A 22,782-nucleotide genomic window follows, 5' to 3' on the forward strand; every position below is an offset into this window, starting at 1 on the left:
AACGCTTTATAGTATTATTAACTACACCCATGAAAAACATGAACAAAGACCTCAAACATAATGAACAAATAGTTTATCATCAGGCTTTAGTAAGTAGTTATTTAATACCCCAACACTTAAGAAGCCGGAATCGTTCTTAATAAACTATTTGTTCAGTCTTTATTTAGTCTAATCAAAGTGCTTATGACAGGTGGTACTGTATTTTCCGGAGTAGAAGTAAGTTTTTCATAGTTTTGGCCGGGGTGCGACTTATACTTATATTTATACTTGTACTCCGGAGCAACTTATATGAGATATTATTTGTTATTTTCACACCTTATCTCATACTCCAGTGCTACTTATATGTGTTTTTTTCTTCTCTATTATGTATTTTTTGGCTGGTGCGACTTATAGTCCGGAAAATACGGTAGGGTAAATTAAAATAAGTTAAAAGATAAAAATATTTTAAATGTTGCAAAAAATTATACAAATGCTATCCCAGAAAATCTGCTTTTTAGGTTTTTAGTTGATGACATCACCCAGGAATTACCCAGCAACTACTGGGCCCAAACTCAACTGATGTCAATACTGTTTTTTATTTGACAAATAAAAAATATAAGAGCACCTTTATTTTGTTGGATTAAGTTTTTTTGTAATGTATTATGCATACACTTTGGATGAATAGCTACTTGATTGGTGTATAACAATTATCTATATTTACAACATGTATAAGATAAGATAATCCTTTAATATCCACACAAGGGGAAATTTCGTATAAATAAATAAATAAATACACCAAAGTGAAAAAATCCTGAAAACCCGTCATACGTCATAGTTTAAGGTGTAGTTTTTGTGAAGTTGTATAAATCAGAACCATTTGCTCTGAATCATCTTAAAGTTTGGAAATGTCGTTAGACCTCAATAATTTCACTCGCCACTTGAAAAAGCTTATCCTGCAAAATCAACGTCAGTCTAGTTAAATTATGCTGTAAATATTCACGGTAAAACATCACTTTAAACATTTGAAATTGTATGAACCAGCAGCTATTTCACAACACCATCACATGGCTTTGAAACAGTGACATTTTATTGCGTATCTTACCGAGCTAACGCTAATCATGAGTTAATTAAGTTGGTGTAGGAACGTAACTGTCCTTATTTTTGACTGAGGTTCTTTTGTTCTTTTACTCTTAATTTCTCTGTAGCCTTGAATGACTGAATGAACACTGGGTTTAAAGACAGGCTCTCAAAATATATAGATGTTATTGTAAGTTTAGATAGGATCAGGCCCTTATAAGGTTAGCCGAGAGAATGTGGCTTTAAGCGGTACAGGAAATGCCGTCTGTCTGCCTGGTTTATGAGGAGAGAGAAGAATAACTGTGGTGGAATATACTTCAAAACTCTCCCTTCAGTGGCACACTGACGGGCGGCTTTAAAGTGAACAGAAACACATGCCGTTCCAAAGCCGCTTAATACATTGAGTTTTGATGGTCATTTTGCACAGAAATAATTAAACTTACCTTTTTTCATAGTTTTAGCCAGGGTGCGATTTATACTTCAATTTATACTTATACTCCGGAGCGACTTATATGTGATATTATTTGTTATTGCACAATTGCAACCGCATTTCATACTCCAGTGCGACTTATATATGTTTTTTTCTTCTCTATTATGCATTGTTAGGCTGGTGCAATTTATACTCCGGTGCGACTTATAGTCCAGAGAATACGGTAAATGCTTCATCTGGGAAAACATAATATCCTCTTGTAGTTGTGGAACCCAATGCTATTATTTATCCGTATTGCTTCAAAAACTAGGCAAGTACAAACCATACCACAGCAAAGATCCTGCTAAAACCGCCAAGAGTGGCTTTTGAAACAATTAGACCGTCGAAGGTTTGTAAAAAATAAAAAGAGTTGTGACATAACTTTCAACATAATTTGTATGGTGTGTATTGTATATTACAGTAACATTGATAATGACAATACATTTTTGTTGTTTGTTTGCTTACTTTAGCTCAACATAAATAAAATAAATAAAATAAAAAATAAATAAAATAAATAAAATAAATAAAATAAATAAAATAAATAAAATAAATAAAATAAATAAAATAAATAAAATAAATAAAATAAATAAAATAAATAAAATAAATAAATTTAAAAAAGAAAAGAAAAAAAAGAAATAAATTAAAAAAATACATTTCCCATTCTTACTTGAAAGTGGTTGTGCTGAGGGAAGTAGCCTTCACTGGATCTAGGACTGGGGTATCCCGGCCTGCTGGGCTGAAATGAAAAGACAGCGGCGGTGGGTTAGAACTCCCATTAAACGTCTAGATTAAAAAGGTGATTTGACACATATATCCAGTTTTACTTTAGGCGGTGCTTCGTCAGAGCCTCCCGAGTCCCAGGACACTGTGACCTGTCGCCTCTGCTCCACCCGCAGTCGCTCCTCCTGCTGAAGCTTCTCCTCCTCTAAGATAGTGCTGCACAAACACACAATGTATGGCAATTCATTTAAGTAAGTATTTGGCTTTCAAATGTAAAATGATGAAAACTGCCTTAACTTTACAAATAGCATGCAACTTAACTTATAAGAATTAACAATATTTGAACGTCATCTTTTGGAATAACATGGAGCAAACTAAAAGCGCGAGTGATAAAAGCTTTGGCCATAAGACACGGTTTATATTTTGGTTCAAGACGTCGATTAAACATATTTGACATAATAAGCTGAACCACATTCCACAACTATAAATCATTGTTTGATGTTGCACCATATCACAGTGAATTGCGCTCACTGACAATTGCAGTAAAACTTTGTCTAATTCTAAATTACTTTTTGTAAGTTACCATAAAACTTTCTCAAAACAAACTTAGTCCAAAAGTATGTGAACTCAACAATACACCCGTGATCACCTGAGTTGTGTTTTGAGTTCAGTGAATCGCGGCCGTTTGCTGGGATCGTACGACCAGCATTTGGTCATCAGACTGTACAGAGTGGGCGGGCACTGAGGGGGCATAGCCAATCGCTCGCCGTTCTCGATCCGGCCAATCACGTCGTTGTTTTTCACGCCCTGGAAAGGCTTGATGCCGTACATCAAGATCTCCCACATGCACACGCCTGTAAACAAAACACAACTGTGAAGAATTCATCAAGAGCAACTGCGGAATAAAACTAAACACACGTTCGCGATCTTACCAAACATCCACACGTCACTGGCAGAAGTAAATCTACGGAAGTTTATCGATTCAGGAGCCATCCACTTTATGGGGAGTTTGCCTTTAGAAGCTAAAAAGGGAATTAAATTATGAAAAAAATGTATAACAAACATAATAAACAGGTAATTATACATTTTTAATACATTAAGTGTGAAATAAACAATTACACATAAAATTAAGATTGATTGTTTAGTTGTGAGCCAATGAATGGTTTGAGAGACAAACTGTATTTTATAATGCTGTCAACAGATGGCAGTAGAGTACAAGCTGGTCCTCTTATTCATTATTATCATTTTTTACTTATTTATTGCCATTTTATGCTTTTATTTGATTTTACCGTTTTATTGTTTAAGGATCAACTTGAGCACTGTTTCATTTTTCTTTTGTGTGTGTTTGTGCAGCACTTTGGAAACAGTTTTAATTTAATAAAATGTATTTCAATTGTTTCAATTAGTGTTGTCATGATATTCAAAGTCAAACTAGAATTCGATACTTAGAAATCGGCTCGATAATCAATACCAACTTCAATACTGCAATGATGATAAAAAAAGCCCTTTTTTCCACACAGAATATTAGTACTTTCTTTAAATTTCCATGTGGTCTTATTCTTGTTCTGATAAAGCTCAAGATTCTTCAAAAACTGTTCAGCAAAAGGTCAAATTGTTTCCTATTTTTAGTTTTAGTATGTGATTCTTTATACTTTAGACAACCCTAACGTAACTAATGTAGATTTGTGATGAGAATACCAAGGACGGTTGCCATTACTTTCCATACCTTTGTAGTAAGAGCTATCCTCCATGTATCGCGACAGACCGAAGTCTCCGAGCATCACACAGTCGATGGAAGACACCAGCACGTTACGAGCTGCAATGTCCCTGAGCATCAACGGAACGTAATGAGGCTTTGGCCAAAGGCAAAATCATATAATGCGACAGTGAATTTGTTAATAAGTGGCGCGTACCTGTGCACAAAGCGTTTGCTCTCCAGGTAGGCCAGTGCGGTGCTGAGCTGATAGGCAAACAGAATGAGAGTGGCCAAGTCCAGGCTGTACTTCCTCACCTGAAGGAACGACCGCAACTACATGGACAGAAAGCACTGCAATTTATCAAACTACAACATTTAATTTTTGCAAAGACGTATTTTTCTGCGTGTCATAAAGGTAGAAGGTTTTCAAAAGCTGTGACATTCAGATCATGTTTTCGCTTTTGTTACATGGAGTACGGCTTTATTCGCATTGAGCAATCTTGATTTTTCTTTTTTCTAAATAAAATGTTTCTTTTAGTTTCATAAACAAAATAAAAATGGCTTTCAGCGTTTTGTTCATGAACATAAACAATACTAGACTTTCAATCATTGCCCTTAAAAAAACCCAAAACAGCCACATTTCTCCCTCCAAAGTCTCAACTCTGTGAATTAGCAGTACATTTCTCCATAAAAAAGCCTTTTTATTACTAAATATTGATAAAAACTAGATTACGGTAATTGACCAGTTTTTCTCAAACGTGAATTCTTCTACAATTCATTTTTTTTGCTCAAGACGAAGTCATTATACTCCCGATTTTTGTTCTTCAGTAGAACTAGTAAATCAATTGCACTGTCTTAAATCTCTTTAAGCCACAGTTTAGACCTACAATATTTTGACCTGGTTTAGATCTGGTGCTACTTGGAGTGGCAAATATTTTCATAGGTGATACTTGGTGTAAAATGTTTGAGAGGCACTGGTTTATATCATTCATTAGTCCCAGTAGAGTAAATAATCTTGATTAATCATGCAATTTGGTGGTTATTGTGAACTCAACCATAGAAAATGTCTCGTGGCCCGAGTCGCCAAAGGCAGCACACAGTTTAATGTAAGCTCTGCTGTTTCTAAACACGCTTTCAAATGCTCTGTCATCATGGTCAAATCTGTAACGGAGGCGACTAAAGGCAAAAAGAAGTTAAGCATAAAACACTGATTAACTGACATCAGAGCTATAATTTTAAGTCTTTATAACAAACAAAAAAGAAACCATTTTGAATTTCCAGGGTGGAAATGTCAGAGAGTTTGCCTTTCTATTATAAAGAATGGGGAAAAAAGTTTTTCTAGCCTTGAAATTATATTTGAGCCTCACAAAAGCATAACATGTGGTAAAGTATGTAATATATCTGACTAAAATAAAACACAATTCAAGGTCATTCAGGTCAACGTTTCTTTAAGTATTTGTCCTAAACCTCGAAATCAGAATGTTTCCTTTATCAAAATGCTTAGTGGCTCTTATAATGTTCATTTATATGCAAAGTTAATGTCAAATACAATTGTGAATGTTATTAAAGCAGGCTCTGATATCACCTACACTTACATTTACTAAAACCAGCTTGATCGTTTATATTTTCTGATATTCTGAGGTTAACACCAGTTCCTCCTTTTAAATCACATTATGTTTCACTTCCCTTTTTCCTCCACCAGAATTTAGAATGTTTTTGTTTACACACTTACTTACACACAATATGCAGTTAGCGTTGCAAAATGTGTTTAAATCCCCGACGAGGCAGAAAAGGATGTAACCTGTAATGTAACTGTACCTCTCCCAAAGTGCACAGCTCCATGATGATCCAGACCGGGTTTTCCGTGATCACTCCGATGAGCTTCACGATGTGCGGGTGGTCGAACTGCCGCATGGTCACTGCCAGAACAAACACATTCATCACCCCAACGTAACAGTAACAGTACACCAGAGGCCAAAGGACGTGAGGGAGAACATCAACTTACACGCTTCTTGGAGGAACTTCTCTCTGACGCTGTCTGAAGTGCAGTTTTTACAGGTTTTGATGGCGACGGGCAACGACGGCTTGTCCTGAAACACACAAACACACTAATAACTATAGTATATCATACTACCTATAATATAACACTAATAACTATAATATAACACTAATAACTATAGTATAACACACTAATACCTATAATATAACACACTAATACCTATAATATAACACACTAATAACTATAGTATAACACACTACTACCTATAATATAACACACTAATAACTATAGTATAACACACTACTACCTATAATATAACACACTAATAACTATAGTATAACACACTACTACCTATAATATAACGCACTAATACCTATAATATAACGCACTAATAACTATAATATAATGTGTGGATGGAGAAATAGTGATTGCCCAGTCTTGTGGGTCATTTGTACATTACTAAACTATTTATACTTTGAAAATGTATTCAGTTGCAGAACGCTGAACATCTGCATTAAAATGTATTCAGAGTATTGTATTCTGAATACTTGGAATACTTTCACACTGACTTGTACTATATTACAGAGTGAAAATACAGCCAATTCAAACTAAAATAAATCACACACACACTCACTACATTCATTCCTGCTTGTCGAGTTTAGTTGATAAAAAACAGAGTAAATGTATATTATTAAGTCTATTCTTTTTAATACAGTATAACTTCCGTTTACATATGCTGGTCAATGCATGTCTGTAATGAAAATAATTTGAAATATGAATTGAAGTAAATTCTGATTTTGAAAAGAGCTGTGTTTCTACTTTTCTCACTCATTCAAAAGAGTTCGAAGTCTACATTTCATGATCGATAATTGGCCATAGTGCAGGACAATACAGTGGTTCAATAATATTATGCATGTACTTTTAGCACTGCAGTGCCACATACCGGGGGGCTGTAGACTCCTTGATGCACGTCGCCGAACTGGCCCTCTCCGATGCAACGTCCCAGCTCTATCCTGTCCCTCTGGATCTCATAGTCCCGCGCTGACAAACAAAGACAAGAAACATGACGACTCCAACACAAACATCATTATCAACATCATTTAAGAGTTAAGAGAGAACATATTTGATCAATGTTTCAACTCGCAAGCATGTGAGGGAAATCAATCAATATTTCAGATTAAATTATTATTATTTCAGATTTAAATACACATATGTGCAACTACCTCACTACAAAATAACAGTAACTATAGTTAGTTGTGATCTAGCGTCACAGTTGGGGAAGTAACTAAATGCCAAACAAATCAAATCAAATCAATTTATTTTTGTAAGGCCCAAAATCACAACAACAGTTGCCTCTGAGGGCCACAGGGAGAAATGAATCAACAATGTCTGTGGTGGCGATGAAGTCAGACAATGTCTGTGGTGGCGATGGAGTCAGACAATGTCTGTGGTGGCGAGGGACGATGTCCCAGGGTCCTCTGTCCTCTGCCCAAATTAAATATAATAAATCAAATTAATTTGAATGCAGGTTTTCATTATTTTTAGAAGTAATAGAAGTATTCTTCCCGACCTGGACTACGATTTACTTCAAAAGCCCATGACAATATGGATGAGGCACTGCGGGGGAATTGCAACATTTTGAAAACATTTTAAATTTAAAAGATATCAATTTGAAACTTCTTGTGTAGATTACCAACATAAATGTGTTTCTGCATTGTGTTGTTGTATTTATGAGTAAGTCATGTTTTCAAATTAAAAAAGGCAGTTTATGTATAAAAGTCGCTAAAATTACACATATTTGGACATTCAAGCCTTGAATGTCCAAATATGTTTATTTCTTGATTTATTTTGTTGACATATTAGACATATTTGGCTCCGACAGAAATTTGAGCATTTTAAAGTTAAAACTTTAATAAATCAGGCTTGGATTTAGATTTCAATAAATCCTTCAGTACGATTTGTCAATATCTTGTTTAATTGAAAAATACGGTCCCCTTTAGGTGCCTATGAGGTAAAAAGGCATTTTTTAAAGCTGCATTTGAAGTTACAATGTCCCATATAAATCTAGGGATTGGATTTACGTTGATTAAATTGAATAATAAAACATATTTAGGTGCAGATTGGAGGTGGATGTGGTTTTCAAGTGCAAACAAACAATAAACACAAACAAATGATCAAAGTGAACACAAAAAGTCTTGATTTTGATCATTACATTAAAATAAAAACTAATTGACCCGATTTAAAATTAATTCATTAATTCAAAGACCTGCAAAATACTGTAAATGATGAAGGTCTTGGCTTTGCTGAGACTACAAACTTACATAACATTGCATGCATTAGTTATCCAAATAAAAGGCATTGCAACGAGACAGAGGCTGACACAGGCCGGACGTTTTACCTTCGACAGCTCCATAGCTGACTGTGTAGGCAATGGGGAAAAGAGGAAGAGGAAGTTGAAAAGAGAGGAAGAAGAAGCAGCTGTAGGAAATATCTCAGAGACACATTAAAGACACATGAGGAATTTGAGTTTAACCATGTCTGCGTTAAAACATAAACCACTACAGTGCTTTCCCAATAGACTTAGAGGGTCAATATTTCAGGAGAAGGAAAGTATAGTAAGCAGAAGCAAGAGTCCAGTTCCAGAGTTGGCCACACAATCAAACGGTTCCAAAAAAACATCCAAATTTAAATTGTGGTTCAGCGGGACAAAGCCACCATTACATACTTACAGACTTTGACCAAACTTTGAAGACAAAATTATGAAATAAAGTTAGAGAAAATGAGTGGCTTGGGTAAGGTTTGAATGCGTTTGACAGATGTAGTGTAGTGAACGTGACCATGAAAAATGCTGCTTTGTGTCTGTCCAATTGGCCTGGCATTGATTAGCTGCAGCTAAACTCAATGGAGCTCTATGAAATACGTTTCTTTAGTACGTACTTTAACATATTTAATTACTTACTTGAGGGCATGGTGTATGTGTCCTCTTCATCAACTATCTCTGCATAGTCGTCGGTTTCTGCAACAAAAAGATCAATTTAACATTCAAAAAAACATAAATAGAAGTAAAAACTACAACACTACAATATTACTGCAAGACACACTATTCAAACAAATCTACACAAAAATAAGCTATTCCTAAGCAGACAAAGTGCACACTAGCGCTACTTCCAGTCTTATAAAGCTCCTTTGGCTCAGTGTGTCAGTTGTGCGTGTGAATATCTGAGAGCAGCCGGTCTGGAGCCGAGGCAAAAGAGTCCAGGACAGAAAGAGAAATGTTTTACAAATGAGGGGAAGAAACTATAGATTCTTCACATTATTAAAATGTTCTACAAGATGGTAATTTGCACAAAATCAACAGTGAAAGCCTGTCCAGGTTCTAGAAGTCAATTTCCTGTTCATTTTTCCAATAAAGTTACCCAAAAATTCAATTATTTAAGGTTTAAATGAACGGCAGAGGCAATGTGGTATGAAATGTGGATAAAGTAGTAAGAAAACCCATTTAAAATAGAGGTGGGTGCAAAAAATTATATTCCAATTTCTTCGAAACAGATCACGATTTTGATTATATCATGATTCATGCATTTAATAAGTTTCTATTGCCTTTAAGAGGTAAATAATGTAGTTTGCCTCACACTTCATTGTGTCACTCACTTAGAACAGAGGCTGACCAATGAGAAAAGTAGGAGGAAAAAAGTTCACATCTTTTTGAAGATGTGTCAGGCTTCAAATCTAAGCTAAACTGTTTTGTTTAGCTGTGCATATGAATGACATGATTTTATTTGCACTTTTCTCTTTCATGTCTTAAACTGTTTTGTGATTTCTGTCATGTCTTTGTGATTTGAATGCATTTTTTTTCCTGTTGTATGAAGCATTTTGAATTGCCTTGTGTATAAAATGTGCTATGAATAAACTTGCCTTGGCATTTATTAGGAACAGATTTTGTGGTCCACGGAGCTGATTAGCTCCAAGCTTTTGACCTATTATTATTTAATAATACATTTTCTACCGCTTGTTCTGAAGCCTAACCCAGTGACTTTGAGCATTAGGACAGTGGCCAGCTCGTCGATTATATGATTATGATTATTGTGATAATCATGATAAAATTGAAAAACTTGTGGAATTGCGAAGTGAGCGGTCTCGCTGGAACCTCAAACTCTTTTTTCCAGTTCAAGACCCGGACAAATGTAGCACATTGTATCAGGAAAATAAAAACATACCAGGTATATGCATTTGCTTTATTTGTTTACGCTGTAAAACACTTATTTGGAAAATTCTAGTTTGTTTGAAATACGCTTGTAGTAGTAATATTCCATGCCCAGGTTGTGGCCCTTATGGCAATAATCAGAAGAGAGAAGCAGATGGCAGCGTTTAGGATTAAATCTGTGGATAAACAGACACTTGGTGAAGAAGTCTGTCCAGATGTGGATGTTTAAATAAAGTAAGTGTTGCAGAATCAGCAGCTGGAGAGACTTGCACATCTGTCGTCTTGAACGCGGCCCAAAAAACAGTTTCACATGAGATTTATCGGGTTCGGTGGAACATGTGGCCAAATTGATCAGGAAATCTAAAGCTGCTGAAGTCGGCAACACGTTTTCCACCAGAAGCTCCATCCTCTGTCGTCATGTGAACAGAGACACTCTGTGCTTATTATAGCAGTGAGTGTGGATTATAGTGGTTAGTGCTGAGGAGCTTGAGATGTAATTGTATGGTAAATGATGATGAGAAACAGGACTCGATCTCGTTTGGTACAGATAAAAAGTTTGTTCATTTAGTTTTCTTGCAGTGCTGTTGTCTACATTTTCTATCCAAGGCAGAATTTTTAGAGCAATTTAGCATTTTTTCACTATCAAAACAAGAAAATAAAATAACTAATAAAACAGTAAGTTTGTTGAGGTTTAAGTTCACTGCAGAAGGCAATATATCTCTTTATATCAAATGATAGTGTTATGATGAAAAAAACATCATTATTATTTATTCCTGGTCTCTATTCCTTACGTTTGGTTTGTTTCTATATGCAATCAAACTAAATCAAAATAAATTGAATGTGACAAAAACACAGATAAAAATGTACTTTACATTTAGATGTTTTGGACTATAGCTAGAATAAAAAAATTGCCACGATTATTATTTTTATAGTTCTTGTGACCTGAATAATCACAAATACTGATTAACCTTATAATCGTGACATCCCTAATTGCTAATTGCAACCAATCTTTTTTTCATTATCATTCATTTTGCAGCCTTAATCTGATTTCTAAATCTGTGTAATCCCTGATTCGTCCACGTGGGATCCAGAGTAAAAGGAGGTTGAATTAAGACTTGGTCAAATGCTTTCCCAGCACAGTCATGTCTATTCATAGGCTTGGGACTGACACAAACCATACAACGACTTTGTAAATCCTACAGTATAATCATACAATAACGTGAAGGATCTGTTTTTAGAAAGAAATCACGTTTGTGTGTTGTGATCTAGTTAGCCCGTTATAGCCAGGAATGCAGCTCATTCAAATCCCCCAAAAACCTCCCGCGAGTTCACTTCAATCTACGAGTGAGCACAACACTGAGAGGATACAACCAATGAGGTGTAATCAGTGCACAGGTATATAAATGAGTTGAATTTATAGGACAGGGCAATTATTCATAAACAATTTCAGCCCAAGTTCTCAAATCCAAACCAGGTCTAAATAAAGTAGGAAAGTGGGATTCAACTAGGACCTAAACGTGGACAAAGTCAGGGCTAAACCAGGACTGAAACAGGATCAAACCAAGTCTACATCAGAATTAAAGTGGCCACAACGCAGGACCAAACAAGCACAAGTGTGACTATGGCTGGACGAGGTCTGACCCAGGATAAAACGTGGTATAAACTCAAAGCAAAACTAGAGGACACTTACAGCAGCGCATGTGCCATAGTTTAGGAACCACTTAAAACGTGCAATGTTAACACTACATCTAAAACTAAAACATTTCAGTGAGCGGCGAGAATCGGGAACTCTTGTCTAAACATCCACCGACACAGCGGACCACAAGCTTCAGGAAAAAAGGACAAGCATGCAGAAATAACAGAGCATTAATAAACAACAGTGAAACGTTACCATCCCCACTGAGGTCTTCTGCAGCGGCGTCCGGCAGAGCATGCAGGAGGCAGAGGGGGGAGAGGACGAGAGAGAGAGAGAGAGAGACAGACAGACAGACAGACAGACAGACAGAGAGAGAGAGAGAGGGATGTGAGAGAGAGAAGCGGTTAGAGCGTGAGGCGGTTTGGGCAAACAAAATCTGCAGAGCCAAACATTCAGCCAGCAGTTAGTTAAGTGATTTAAAGGAGACATGTTATGCTTTTTCCCCCCAAGTTCTTAGCAGTGAACTATGACATAAGTAGATCATCATTTTATATTTTGTTCATTGTAAACGGCAATATTAATCTAAAACGGCTGGATAACAGAAACGGATCCATTGACTTCCTGTTCGAAAATGTAGAACTGATAAGCTCCGCCTCTTCATAGTGACATTTCACGGTAACAAGCAGCGGATTGTCGGAGTCTTTTATGATTGAAAAGTGGCTATATGGCATTTCAGAACGCTACATGTGTCACTCTGAGTCTCATTTTTTACAATAATCCCAATAAAAACAGGACAATATGAGATTACTCAAACATACAGGAATCCATCGACATACAACTTTGAGTAAACGCCATTGTAACAAGATCCTTAAAGTTTTGCATAATATGTCCCCTTTAAAATAAATGATTTGTTGTATAAATCTTGAATGAAAAAGCAGTAATGTTTGTGAAATACAGTATACTGAACAGTGATCCTTAACTCTTGACCATGTAGAATTATAGTAGTTCCCAAGTTTTATTTTTGACATGAGCGGATGATTAAAAAATACATGTACTGCATATGAACATACAATTCTAGTTATTTTCCTTTTAAAATGAGTTACAAAAAAGGTAAAGGGAAATTTGATTCATAGACCAAATTGATGGACCAATTGAAATCCATGCAAATACATTTATGGAAAAAGTTACTGATCACAAAAAGATGTTAAGGTGTTAGGATGGAAAGCTTGCTGGGACACGCTTTCACACTTTTTAGCTGATCCTACAAAATCAAACAAAACAAAACAAAACTAAATAGTAACTTAAATGTAGAAAAGTATAATCATGTCTGCAAAATATCAAGCTTGGTCTCATTTCCTTTAGATGTTAACATTTTATTATTGGCTCATAAATGGATATTAACATGCTAACTTAGGGAACTGACAGCAGGAAGCTAATAATTATAAAGGTTTTTCAAAATAGGAGCAAAGGTTAAGTCAAACCAATATAAAACAGTGCCTAAAATAGTATAGTAGAAAATATTGATATAAAATACTGTTGACACTCAATGACCAACGCTTGACAAACTTCTCCACTCGTTATAAAGATATATACATTACAAGACACGTTTTATGTATGGCTTTTATCACAGAAAGCACAAGAGAGGATGAGTCACCATTGTCTCGAATACAGTGATTCAAGTCGGAATGAGAATTACACTGAGAGGCTGTGGGGCTTCCCTAAAGTCGCCTGCATATTTCTGCTCTTTCCATTTCCTTTTTCCTATATTATTAACTGGATATTTGCGCCTCTGGATGCCATTTCGCCTCACAGTTTGGGCAATAACACAACCTTCCTATTTTTTAGTCACTTTGAGCATAGAAACAGGCATAAACAATACTGGGAAAATACATTTTCTATGGCCTGGTGTTGGTTTTGTTTCAAATGTTTGATGAGGATTGGCCTCCAGCTGCAGTTTGTCCATTGTTGTCTGCATATTTTAAACTCTGTGTTCTTATCTAATCCCACAAAGCGTTTCATAATTTCACGTTAGCCGTTTGCCGCGTGTCACACTTGGAGCAAGAATGTCTGGAGCACTTTGTGAAGCTTTCATAACAACATCACATCTGTCCAACAGATTCACTATTGTTTCCTGTGAGCGACTGATGAGCACAGCCAAAGACGTGACCCATAATGCACTGCACACGCTACACTGCAGATGGTAGTGACCATTGCATCATCATCAATGACTTTGTACTGCACACACGAGGTATAATAATGCAAAGAGATAATCGCCATGGTGACCTATTGCTCCATGTTGTGGTGGAACATTTTTCTAAAGAACTCATACAAAATAATAGAGAGCTGGACTTTTGAATCATAATTTTGTACTTCGATTATTTGACATTTTTGCATTTTCACTTTAGCAAATTCCCATGTTCTTAAAAACTAATGTGAAAAAATATATTTTTAGGTCATGAATTCCTCTTTTTAGTACCGGTAATGGTCGTGAAATAAACAGGGTCATGGTCAATGGTTGTGTGTTAATGACACACAGTTTAGTTCTGCATAGAATATAGACCAGTACAGTGCGTTATGTGTGAATATTCGTTTTCATAATGAAACAAAAAAAATCCTGTCCTGTAGAATTCCCTGCATCGTTAGGATCACCAATGTCCCATTATGTACATTTAAACACTTTATTTATTAGTAATGATTTTTATTGGCCTGTTTTTACATTACATACAAACACTTTTAGAAACGTTGCCTTCCACTCGAGATGGCCGTCCCAATTGCCACAGAAGCAGAACCCACAATCTGTCTGGCCTTTATTATATTTCATTGCCCAAACAATGAGGTATAATGATCTCTCTGGTCATTATTATACCTGATATCACTTGTTGTGTCTACGAAATTAATACTCCAATAATGTCTTTAGGGTTAATGCAGCCAAACCAACCAGTTAGGTTTAAGTTGCCACACAGAAGCAGCAGAGAGCGCTGTTTAAAGGTGCACTATGCAAGTTCACGAGTTACGAGTTCACTCACCTGCTTGTCACATGGATATGCTGGTGCTTTGGTATAAAAATGTTGCTCAGTTTAGTATAAACTACAGAATCTTGCATTTATTCAAATACAGGATTTTTTGTTGCAACAAAAAATACCAAAAATAAATGTTTTTCTGTCGTACAGTTTAACATTCCAGGCAAAGCAATGACATTTCCATGAGAAAAGGAGGTGGGAAATCTCCACAAGAAAAAGTGACATTGTGCACCTTTAATTTAAGCTTAGTTGTGATGTGGCAGATGAAGTTTTCTCCTTTTTTTTTACTTGCTCAATATAAGTCGTCCAATACTGACAAACACTCGGAAAGGGAATACAGTTCTCAGAGGAAAAGTCGAAACCAGGGTTTAAAGTTTCACAATCTATTCATCTCAATAACCTACACATAAAGTCCTCAGTGAGTGTTCTTAAATGCAACAACAGCTTAATAACTATTTAAGGAAATGCATAAATCGAATAGTAAAACTTATATTTTCCTAATATTAGTACACTTTACAGCCCAGGTATTCCACTCTCTGCACTTTAAACAAACAAAACCAACGAGTAGTTTATATTTTCCATGATACGAGGCATTTTGCACTTTCAATTCTCAATTTGGACATTGTTTTGAATCTGCCACATCACAACTCGGCGCACGTGCTCCTCCGCCCAAGCCCTGACGATACCATTGGGAGGAGAGTCTGAACAGAAGACAAAGGGGAGGAGGAAGCGGCGCGCCCTGGTTGGTTTAGGAGGCGGCGACGTCTCGAAATCTGCGGCCAATCGTACGACGGGGAGAGAGAAGAGGGTGAATGGCTGGATAGAGGAGGTGAGGAAGTAAACAAAAACAGCAGCTGGGACACCGAGGAGGGCGTCCCGGACAATGAGAGGAAACACATGTCGGGCAAGTGGAAAGACAGACCTAGGAAAACAAAACCAAAACCGTCTCCTTATTTAACAAGAGATTCAATTTGAAACGCAACTTACCCGAAACTGAAATGGCTCTCACTCCACTTCTGACCGCTTCCAACTTTTTCTCATTATTGGACAGCCTACAATACAAACATCTAGTAAAAACCAAGCCAAAAAACGTACACTTTCCAATTGATCAGAGTCCAAAAACGGGAAAGTTAATTGTCTTTCTAGTGTTTCCGTAGTTTCTCCTCGTGTCAGCGCTGCTCCACTCTTTCTTTACATCCACAGAGAGAGACAAGAGAGAGAAAACACACACTGCAGCGGAGAGGAGGAGGAGACTGCGAGTGTTTAAACCAACCCAAAGTGGAAAATATTTGGCTCCTAAACTTATCTCCTTATTTGACCACAAGCGGAGGCGGCGTGAGCCATTTGGGTTGAAAAGGACGTAGAAGTAATGCTAGGACGCTTCATTTAAATAACGTATTTATTTCACGGGAATGTTTAGAAATCGTACACGTATAATGTGGCTTGTGTTGTAGGAATAAGTACCGTGCAAAATGTATGCGGTGTACTCACTTGGGAAGGGACGGTAGAGCTCTTTCTCCCTCTGGAGGACACAAATATACACACAATGAGTACATTTTCCAAAGTCCTAGTGAAAAAAACAGTGATATCCCTAAAAGAAGTCTTAACACCAATAGAAAACCAATGACTATATGAATCTACAAATATCTAGTTATAATAAATAATGCACCTTATTTTTCCACTTTAAAATGTCAAGTGATGTATATTTTTCTGTTTGTTTTGTGATTGTACTACTGTGGTATTATGCATTTGTATGGTAAAGTAAATGTATTTTAGAAGACCTTTGCATCACGTGTACAAATTGTGCTAAATACAGATTGAGTTTGCTTTGCCTGTTGAAATCCACTTCTCACCATCAACATTTAACCCTGAATCTGGACATCTAATCTATCTAATCATATCGTAATAATAATAAAAAAGATAGATAAAAAAGATAAAATAATGCAAAAGTACCAAAATAAATGTACGTTGAATAATTGCCTGGATTTAAAATAAAAGAAGACATATCGTGCTTTTGGCTTCTATATAGTTCTAAGATACGGCACCCGTGGATCATTATGTTGTAATTTGGACATCTTAAATTACAATAATGATCGGAAACCACTTGAAAAACAAGTTTGATGTCGCAAAACATTGCCTTTTTACATTACATCGAATTTGAAGCGCTGCAGTTCACGTTTGTTTTTGAAATTGCGTCAAACGTGTCGAAGAAAAGAATAAGCAGGACAATGTAAATGAAGAGCAGTGGGTGTGACATGGGGAGCGCTGATGACCTGGTCTGTCCACAGGAGAATAAAGACAACTCAAATATGCATGAATCACTCCAAACACAACTTCCAGTGGTTTAATGACCAGCCTTAACAATTATAATGTGGTTAAAAGTCCCTATAATATAATTTTCACTGGTAAATGACTCGGATTTCCCTTTGATTTGCTTTCAATATTTGATGCACATGTTTTCAGATGCATCTCATGAGAAACACTGTAGATGCTATACCTTTTTGAACTTGGACGATAAAGGAATGCGTTTCCATGGACACGAGTCGGCAGTAACCGTCGATCAGATCCGCCAGGTTTTCCGCCGTGGTCAGGGAGGCTGTGGTCACCGTGAGCGGCTGCGGACATCCACAAAACACGACGATTGTTATGCGGAAGAACAGCTCTCGGACAAAAGCCGAGGGAAACGACGCCGTGCGTGTGCGCCAAAGTCAGACCAAAGCTTTATTGAATCTGACGGAGTGGCAAAGAGGTGACGGAGACTCGCACTAATGTGAGGAATCCACGCGTGTTTACCTACTGGCTGCAGGATGGCAAAGTGAAAGGAGCTGAGGTTGTAATGTTTGATGAATCAACAAGCTTAAAACACTGACAAGCAAAGCAAGCAACGTGCATTTGTACAGCACGATTTGATTCAAAACAATGTAGTACAAAGTGCCTCACAATCAGTTAAATGGATTAAAATAGCATTGCACGGAGAATATTTAAGATGACTAGACCCAAATTATGTATTCAACTTTTTGCAATGTGTGTAAATTGTGTGAATGTGGGAAACAAAAGGTCTACGCCACCCAAGGCTGTGCAATTATTCAAATTTAAATCAAGATTCAGTCACTTTTAATCATCAAAGATAAACTTGAGTCATTTTAATCAAATGTTTTAAAGTCAACCTTCAGATTTTTACCATAAAAAGTCATATTTATTTCTCCAAATGGCAATTCATGGAAAAAGGCTTGTACAGTTACGTTCAAGGAATTTATATTGAAAGTATTTGTTTACAGTAAGACTAAATCAAATAAAAATGGCGATCGATCAATGGGAGGGAAAAAATATTGACAAAGCCTTTTCCTCACATCGCCAACGCCACCAACAATAGATCTTTTTAAAATGCATGCACGACACATTTATAAATAACACAACTGACTGTGTCCAGAAACAGATTATTACTATTTATGATTATTAAAGGGACAAAATGAAGGGAGTAAACGATGATACCTCTGCGGCTCCGGCCACATTGAGCTGGAGCATGCCTTTGCGCTCCTTCTCCTCCATACACGAGTACTGGATCGACTGCACCTGGGTGAAGTTGGCGAGATGGGTCGGCTGGACGGGTAAGAGAGAGGTTTTTAAGGTTAAAGACTTCAAAAAGATCCAAAACACATATTCAATAACTATTTTTGGGATCATATCAATAACAGAAGTGGGCAATATATTGAAATTTCTGTGATGTTATGAATGTTGTTTTGAAGATATGCAAAATTTGAATATTGCGTAATATTGTTTATTGTAAAAAAAAAAAAAAATGCTACAAAAAGAGCTGATTACAAATATATAAATACAAATTTAATAAGCAATTTTGTGATACATTTTTCACATCATTTAAACCTCAACTAAAACATTTAAAGATGTCTTTGTTTCATATTGTCTGACTATCATTATCGGCATGCTCAGAAAACATTGATAATTTCATTTTGTCAATATCGCCCGGCCTCAATAGTCCCTACTGCAATTAGTAAATCAGAATGTAAGCAGATGTACTCACCGTGGAGCCCTTATCAGTGAGGTAGCTGATCCCTTCCTCTGGCCCAATAGCCAGCTCCACCTGGATCACCCAGCTAGACTGTTCACAAGAGGAAAACATTCAAACCCAAACGTAGGGAAGAAACTAACCATTATTTTAGTGGTCGACAAGTCAGACAATTATTTCACAAGCACATTGAGGCGGTTCATATGCGACTGAAAGAATATACGGAGAATATGTACAGATGCAGTGATTTTATTGATCAAATTCCGAAAATGTTTATACTATTATATATTATTTTGAGTATTTCTGTATGCGTTTTTTGAGTCGTATAGTCCAGATACGATTGTGATCATTTCAATTGTTGATTTGCATAACAATAATTGATTGCAGCCCTATTCAAAAGCATGAATTATAGTTTACATAACACTACATTAAAGTGTACTACATTATAGTATCTAGCTCAGGCAAGTCCAACCTATGCTGTACTAACAAATGAAGCCCTCAGACCAATTTTTCTTGGCCCTCAGACTTCCTGATGAAGTGGCCCAAATTATCGTAAGCAGAACTTATTTACAGCAAGTTTAAATGATATTATATACCATAATATCCAGCATTTTAGTGCGTCTCCTCAAAGTTCAGAGCCTAAATAAATATCTGGTGGAATAGTCTAATCTAAATGCAGCAATTTGAAAGATTCACTGTATTTTCCACAAGCCTATGGCCCGTTATCATCATATTTGGACACGCCTGATCCAGTTAAACTTGTAGTAACACGCTAGTTCCAAAAGAGGGCAGTCTCATACTTCCACAACACTGCAGTCGGTTCATAAAACACATGGGACAAGCCCTTACCCCCAGGGCACATTTAAAGCACTCCTTGTCATAGCGGTAAACTGGAGCCAGGATCTCCAAAAACTTCATGATGCACTGCTCGTCGTTGAGGTTGGCCACTTGTTTGAACGTCTGCTGGATCAACTTCCGAAGCGTTTTGGCCTGCGGAAGAGAAAAAACACAAAGTCAAACGTTAACAAGGGAGGTGGTAAAACGTGCCACATACGCATTGATTGACGAATAGTCCACTCCGGTTACAATCAAATCAACCATTTAATTTCAGGGGCGACTCGAGTTCAGATCAATACACAACAAAGACTCAATTAAACCTCGCACTTTGGCTCCATTTGTAACTACATAACACATTCACACGAAGTGTTTTCATTTGGAATTGCAATCACATTTGTCAACCTCGTGCAGCTTTTCGGTCTATTGTGTCACAGATTGAGTAGTAAACACAACAGATGATCAACAAGCACTGCTCTCAATACTAAAGATATACGTGAGATTAAAACAGTACGATATTAATAGTAACAGTAACAGTAAAAACGCTGTATGAGCCAACAGAGTGACAAAGTTGGAGTACACGTTGAGTTAGATGTAATAGTTGACCCAGATGCCCCTCCCCTGGTGAAGTGGTCCCTGCCCTGTGTGGACGGTCCCTCATCTGCCTGAAGAGTGGCTCCAGTTCGCCTCAGTCGGTCCCTCATCTGCCTGAAGAGTGGGTCCAGCTCGCCTCCGACGGTCCCTCTTCTGCCTGAAGAGTGGGTCCAGCTCGCCTCCGACGGTCCCTCTTCTGCCTGAAGAGTGGGTCCAGCTCGACTCAGACGGTCCCTCATCTGCCTGAAGAGTGGGTCCAGCTCGCCTCAGACGGTCCCTCTTCTGCCTGAAGAGTGGGTCCAGCTCGACTCAGACGGTCCCTCTTCTGCCTGAAGAGTGGGTCCAGCTCCAGTCTCCTTGTGTCCGTCTGTCCGTCTGTGAGAGTCGGATCTCTCCTTCACTGGAACTCCTCCAGGTTTCTACGCTTTTTTCCCAAAGAGGTTTTTTTTGTAGTTTTTCCTGGCCGAGAAGGAGAGTCTAAGGACAGAGGACCCTGGGACATCGTCCCTCGCCACCACAGACATTGTCTGACTTCATCGCCACCACAGACATTGTCTGACTCCATCGCCACCACAGACATTGTTGATTCATTTCTCCCTGTGGCCCTCAGAGGCAACTGTTGTTGTGATTTTGGGCCTTACAAAAATAAATTGATTTGATTTGATTTGATTTGAATCACTATTTGGGTAATGAAATGGAAATGATAACGGAAGCATGATAAATTCTGTTGTAAAATTTTTTACAACATAACTTTTCATTTTTAATCAGTTCTTTTTGTCATTTTTTTTACTATAAATTGTCAAAAAGAGATTTGTCCATCCAAGCGTATAGTTTATTGGTACATTGTACAGATGCCCCTAAACTATAAATAGTTCTTCTTTATATAGATTAAGATTAGAGCCGATTAAGAGCAGAGCAGTCCGGGCTTAAAAACACAGATTTACAGTAGTACAGGGCACCCGGGTCACGTGACCAAAGTAAACGGGCCTTTTCACAGTTCACAGCGGCGGATTTATTGACAAAAAAATAAGTTTGACACATCTAAAGCGTCAAAGCAGAAGTCTAAAACAGATCTATTGATATATTCATCCTTTTTCACTTATCAATAATAAAAAGGTATAGTTTTCCGAAGCTGTTTTTATGTAATTTTCCCAGCATGCATTGGTTTTAAGTCAGACACAACACACTGAGTTTAGGCCTGGCCCAAAAAAGCACAACTGTTCTGTAAAACTGCAATAGCTCTTCGAGATCATTTCTGCAATAGCTCTCTAGATCATTTCTATATTGTTTATGTTTATCGCTCCCTGGATACTCAAATAGTTTTAATAGAGTAAATAAAATTGGCTTGTGGAGAGTCAGCACACGGACAACGCCACTCTTGTCCGTTATCTGCGTTCGGTCGTCATTTCCTGATTCCAGATTATTACGCCAAATATGTGCTCTCATCTAAAGCCATTCCGGCAGTTTTGAGATTCCTCAACATCGACGCGCACAAACAAACACTCTCTCAAAGCTGTAGGAAAACACAGAGGTGCCCACCCATCCTGAGGAGCCGGAAGTACAACAAGAGGCCACGGACCAGCCAGACAAACCAGTCAGTTATGTCACGTCGCTGTGGCTTTATTACGTTTTTTTTAAATTAATTTGTTTATGCACATTATGTGTAGATATTTGTTATTCATACTCAAATGCCTCGTCACTCACATCAGCGCTTCTATTTCAGCGTCTTTGGGTCACTGAAAAGCGCTATATAAATAAAAGTTATTATTAGGCCCGAGCGCCACAAGCTGGCGAGAGGCCTATTAGTCCCGTAAGGCCGTGCGAAGCACGGCTGCGAAAGTGCGCACGCAGTGCGCACGAAATCGAGCGCGAAGCGCTCGCCCACTTCCAAACACTCACTAACGCACTCCTCCACTCATGCACGCCCCGTGCATACTAATTAGTAGTAGGAAAATGGAACATTACCGTTGTAAACGGGCGAAGCCCGTGCTAAAGTGCGCACTAAACGAGCACTTTACAAATTGAACATTATTACTGTATAGAGGGCCAAAAACACAAAGTGGGCGGAGCCCACTCAAAATTAACGATCGTAGAATCATGAAATTTGGCGCAGAGGTAGATGGTGACAAGAGAAGTAAAAAATATTATTACGGCAACGCCGTCCGCCCAACCAAATGTCGGCCATATTGCTTCAAAAATGGCTAAGCATGACTCGGGAGTTTTTCCAAACGTCGTACTTTTACGAACTCCTCCCAGGGCGTTGGCCCTAAAAAGCTGAAATTTGGTGAAAATGCTACTGATGAGTGGGACATCAAAAGTTATTCAAATTACATTTATACCTGTCACGGTCTCTGTGCGGCGAAGCCGCAAACTGTAGCTAGAATTTCAGAAATCTCACAAATTTAACATTTCTGCCGTTTGCGCAGATTAAGTCTGAATTGCGTCAAATTAGAATCAGTTGTTAAACTCTTTGCCCTAAACCTACTTGAAGTGAAATAAATTCATTTGGCGCCACAGCGCCCCCTACAGA

The 22,782-nt window shown here is 37.5% G+C and overlaps 2 protein-coding genes across 42 annotated transcripts in view; one reads left to right on the top strand and one right to left on the bottom strand.

The window, feature by feature from the left end:
- rplp1 (ribosomal protein lateral stalk subunit P1) overlaps window positions 1–22,782 on the top strand; it is a 264,746-nt gene that overhangs the window by 21,855 nt on the left and 220,109 nt on the right. The window contains exon 4 of one of the 34 annotated variants that reach the window (XM_072447913.1): window positions 15,148–15,157. The exons of 30 other annotated variants lie outside the window; for them this stretch is intronic. In XM_072447913.1, the coding sequence (XP_072304014.1) occupies window positions 15,148–15,149 (2 nt within the window). In that variant the 3' untranslated portion in view covers window positions 15,150–15,157. 3 more of the 34 variants (XM_072447896.1, XM_072447918.1, XM_072447899.1) reach the window with 3 other exon arrangements.
- The window catches only part of ptk2aa (protein tyrosine kinase 2aa), a 70,048-nt gene that overhangs the window by 8,909 nt on the left and 38,357 nt on the right, over window positions 1–22,782 (bottom strand). For 3 of the 8 annotated variants that reach the window (XM_072447888.1, XM_072447882.1, XM_072447880.1), the window contains 19 exons: window positions 19,674–19,814; window positions 18,840–18,917; window positions 18,293–18,400; window positions 17,298–17,415; window positions 16,292–16,322; window positions 15,788–15,852; window positions 15,487–15,573; window positions 12,036–12,053; window positions 8,900–8,956; window positions 8,339–8,359; window positions 6,884–6,981; window positions 5,947–6,031; window positions 5,760–5,860; window positions 4,159–4,274; window positions 3,972–4,072; window positions 3,178–3,267; window positions 2,895–3,099; window positions 2,350–2,461; window positions 2,193–2,261 (listed from right to left, as the gene is read on the bottom strand). In XM_072447888.1, the coding sequence (XP_072303989.1) occupies window positions 2,193–2,261; window positions 2,350–2,461; window positions 2,895–3,099; window positions 3,178–3,267; window positions 3,972–4,072; window positions 4,159–4,274; window positions 5,760–5,860; window positions 5,947–6,031; window positions 6,884–6,981; window positions 8,339–8,359; window positions 8,900–8,956; window positions 12,036–12,053; window positions 15,487–15,573; window positions 15,788–15,852; window positions 16,292–16,322; window positions 17,298–17,415; window positions 18,293–18,400; window positions 18,840–18,917; window positions 19,674–19,814 (1,701 nt within the window). The remainder of the gene's footprint in view (window positions 1–2,192; window positions 2,262–2,349; window positions 2,462–2,894; window positions 3,100–3,177; window positions 3,268–3,971; window positions 4,073–4,158; window positions 4,275–5,759; window positions 5,861–5,946; window positions 6,032–6,883; window positions 6,982–8,338; window positions 8,360–8,899; window positions 8,957–12,035; window positions 12,054–15,486; window positions 15,574–15,787; window positions 15,853–16,291; window positions 16,323–17,297; window positions 17,416–18,292; window positions 18,401–18,839; window positions 18,918–19,673; window positions 19,815–22,782) is intronic. The other 5 variants (XM_072447883.1, XM_072447881.1, XM_072447884.1 and 2 more) reach the window with 5 other exon arrangements.

Source organism: Eucyclogobius newberryi, unplaced genomic scaffold (assembly GCF_026437365.1).
Source record: "Eucyclogobius newberryi isolate DKJ021-1_F unplaced genomic scaffold, fEucNew1.0.hap1 SCAF_16, whole genome shotgun sequence".
In the NCBI taxonomy this organism is placed as follows: Eukaryota; Metazoa; Chordata; class Actinopteri; order Gobiiformes; family Gobiidae; genus Eucyclogobius; species Eucyclogobius newberryi.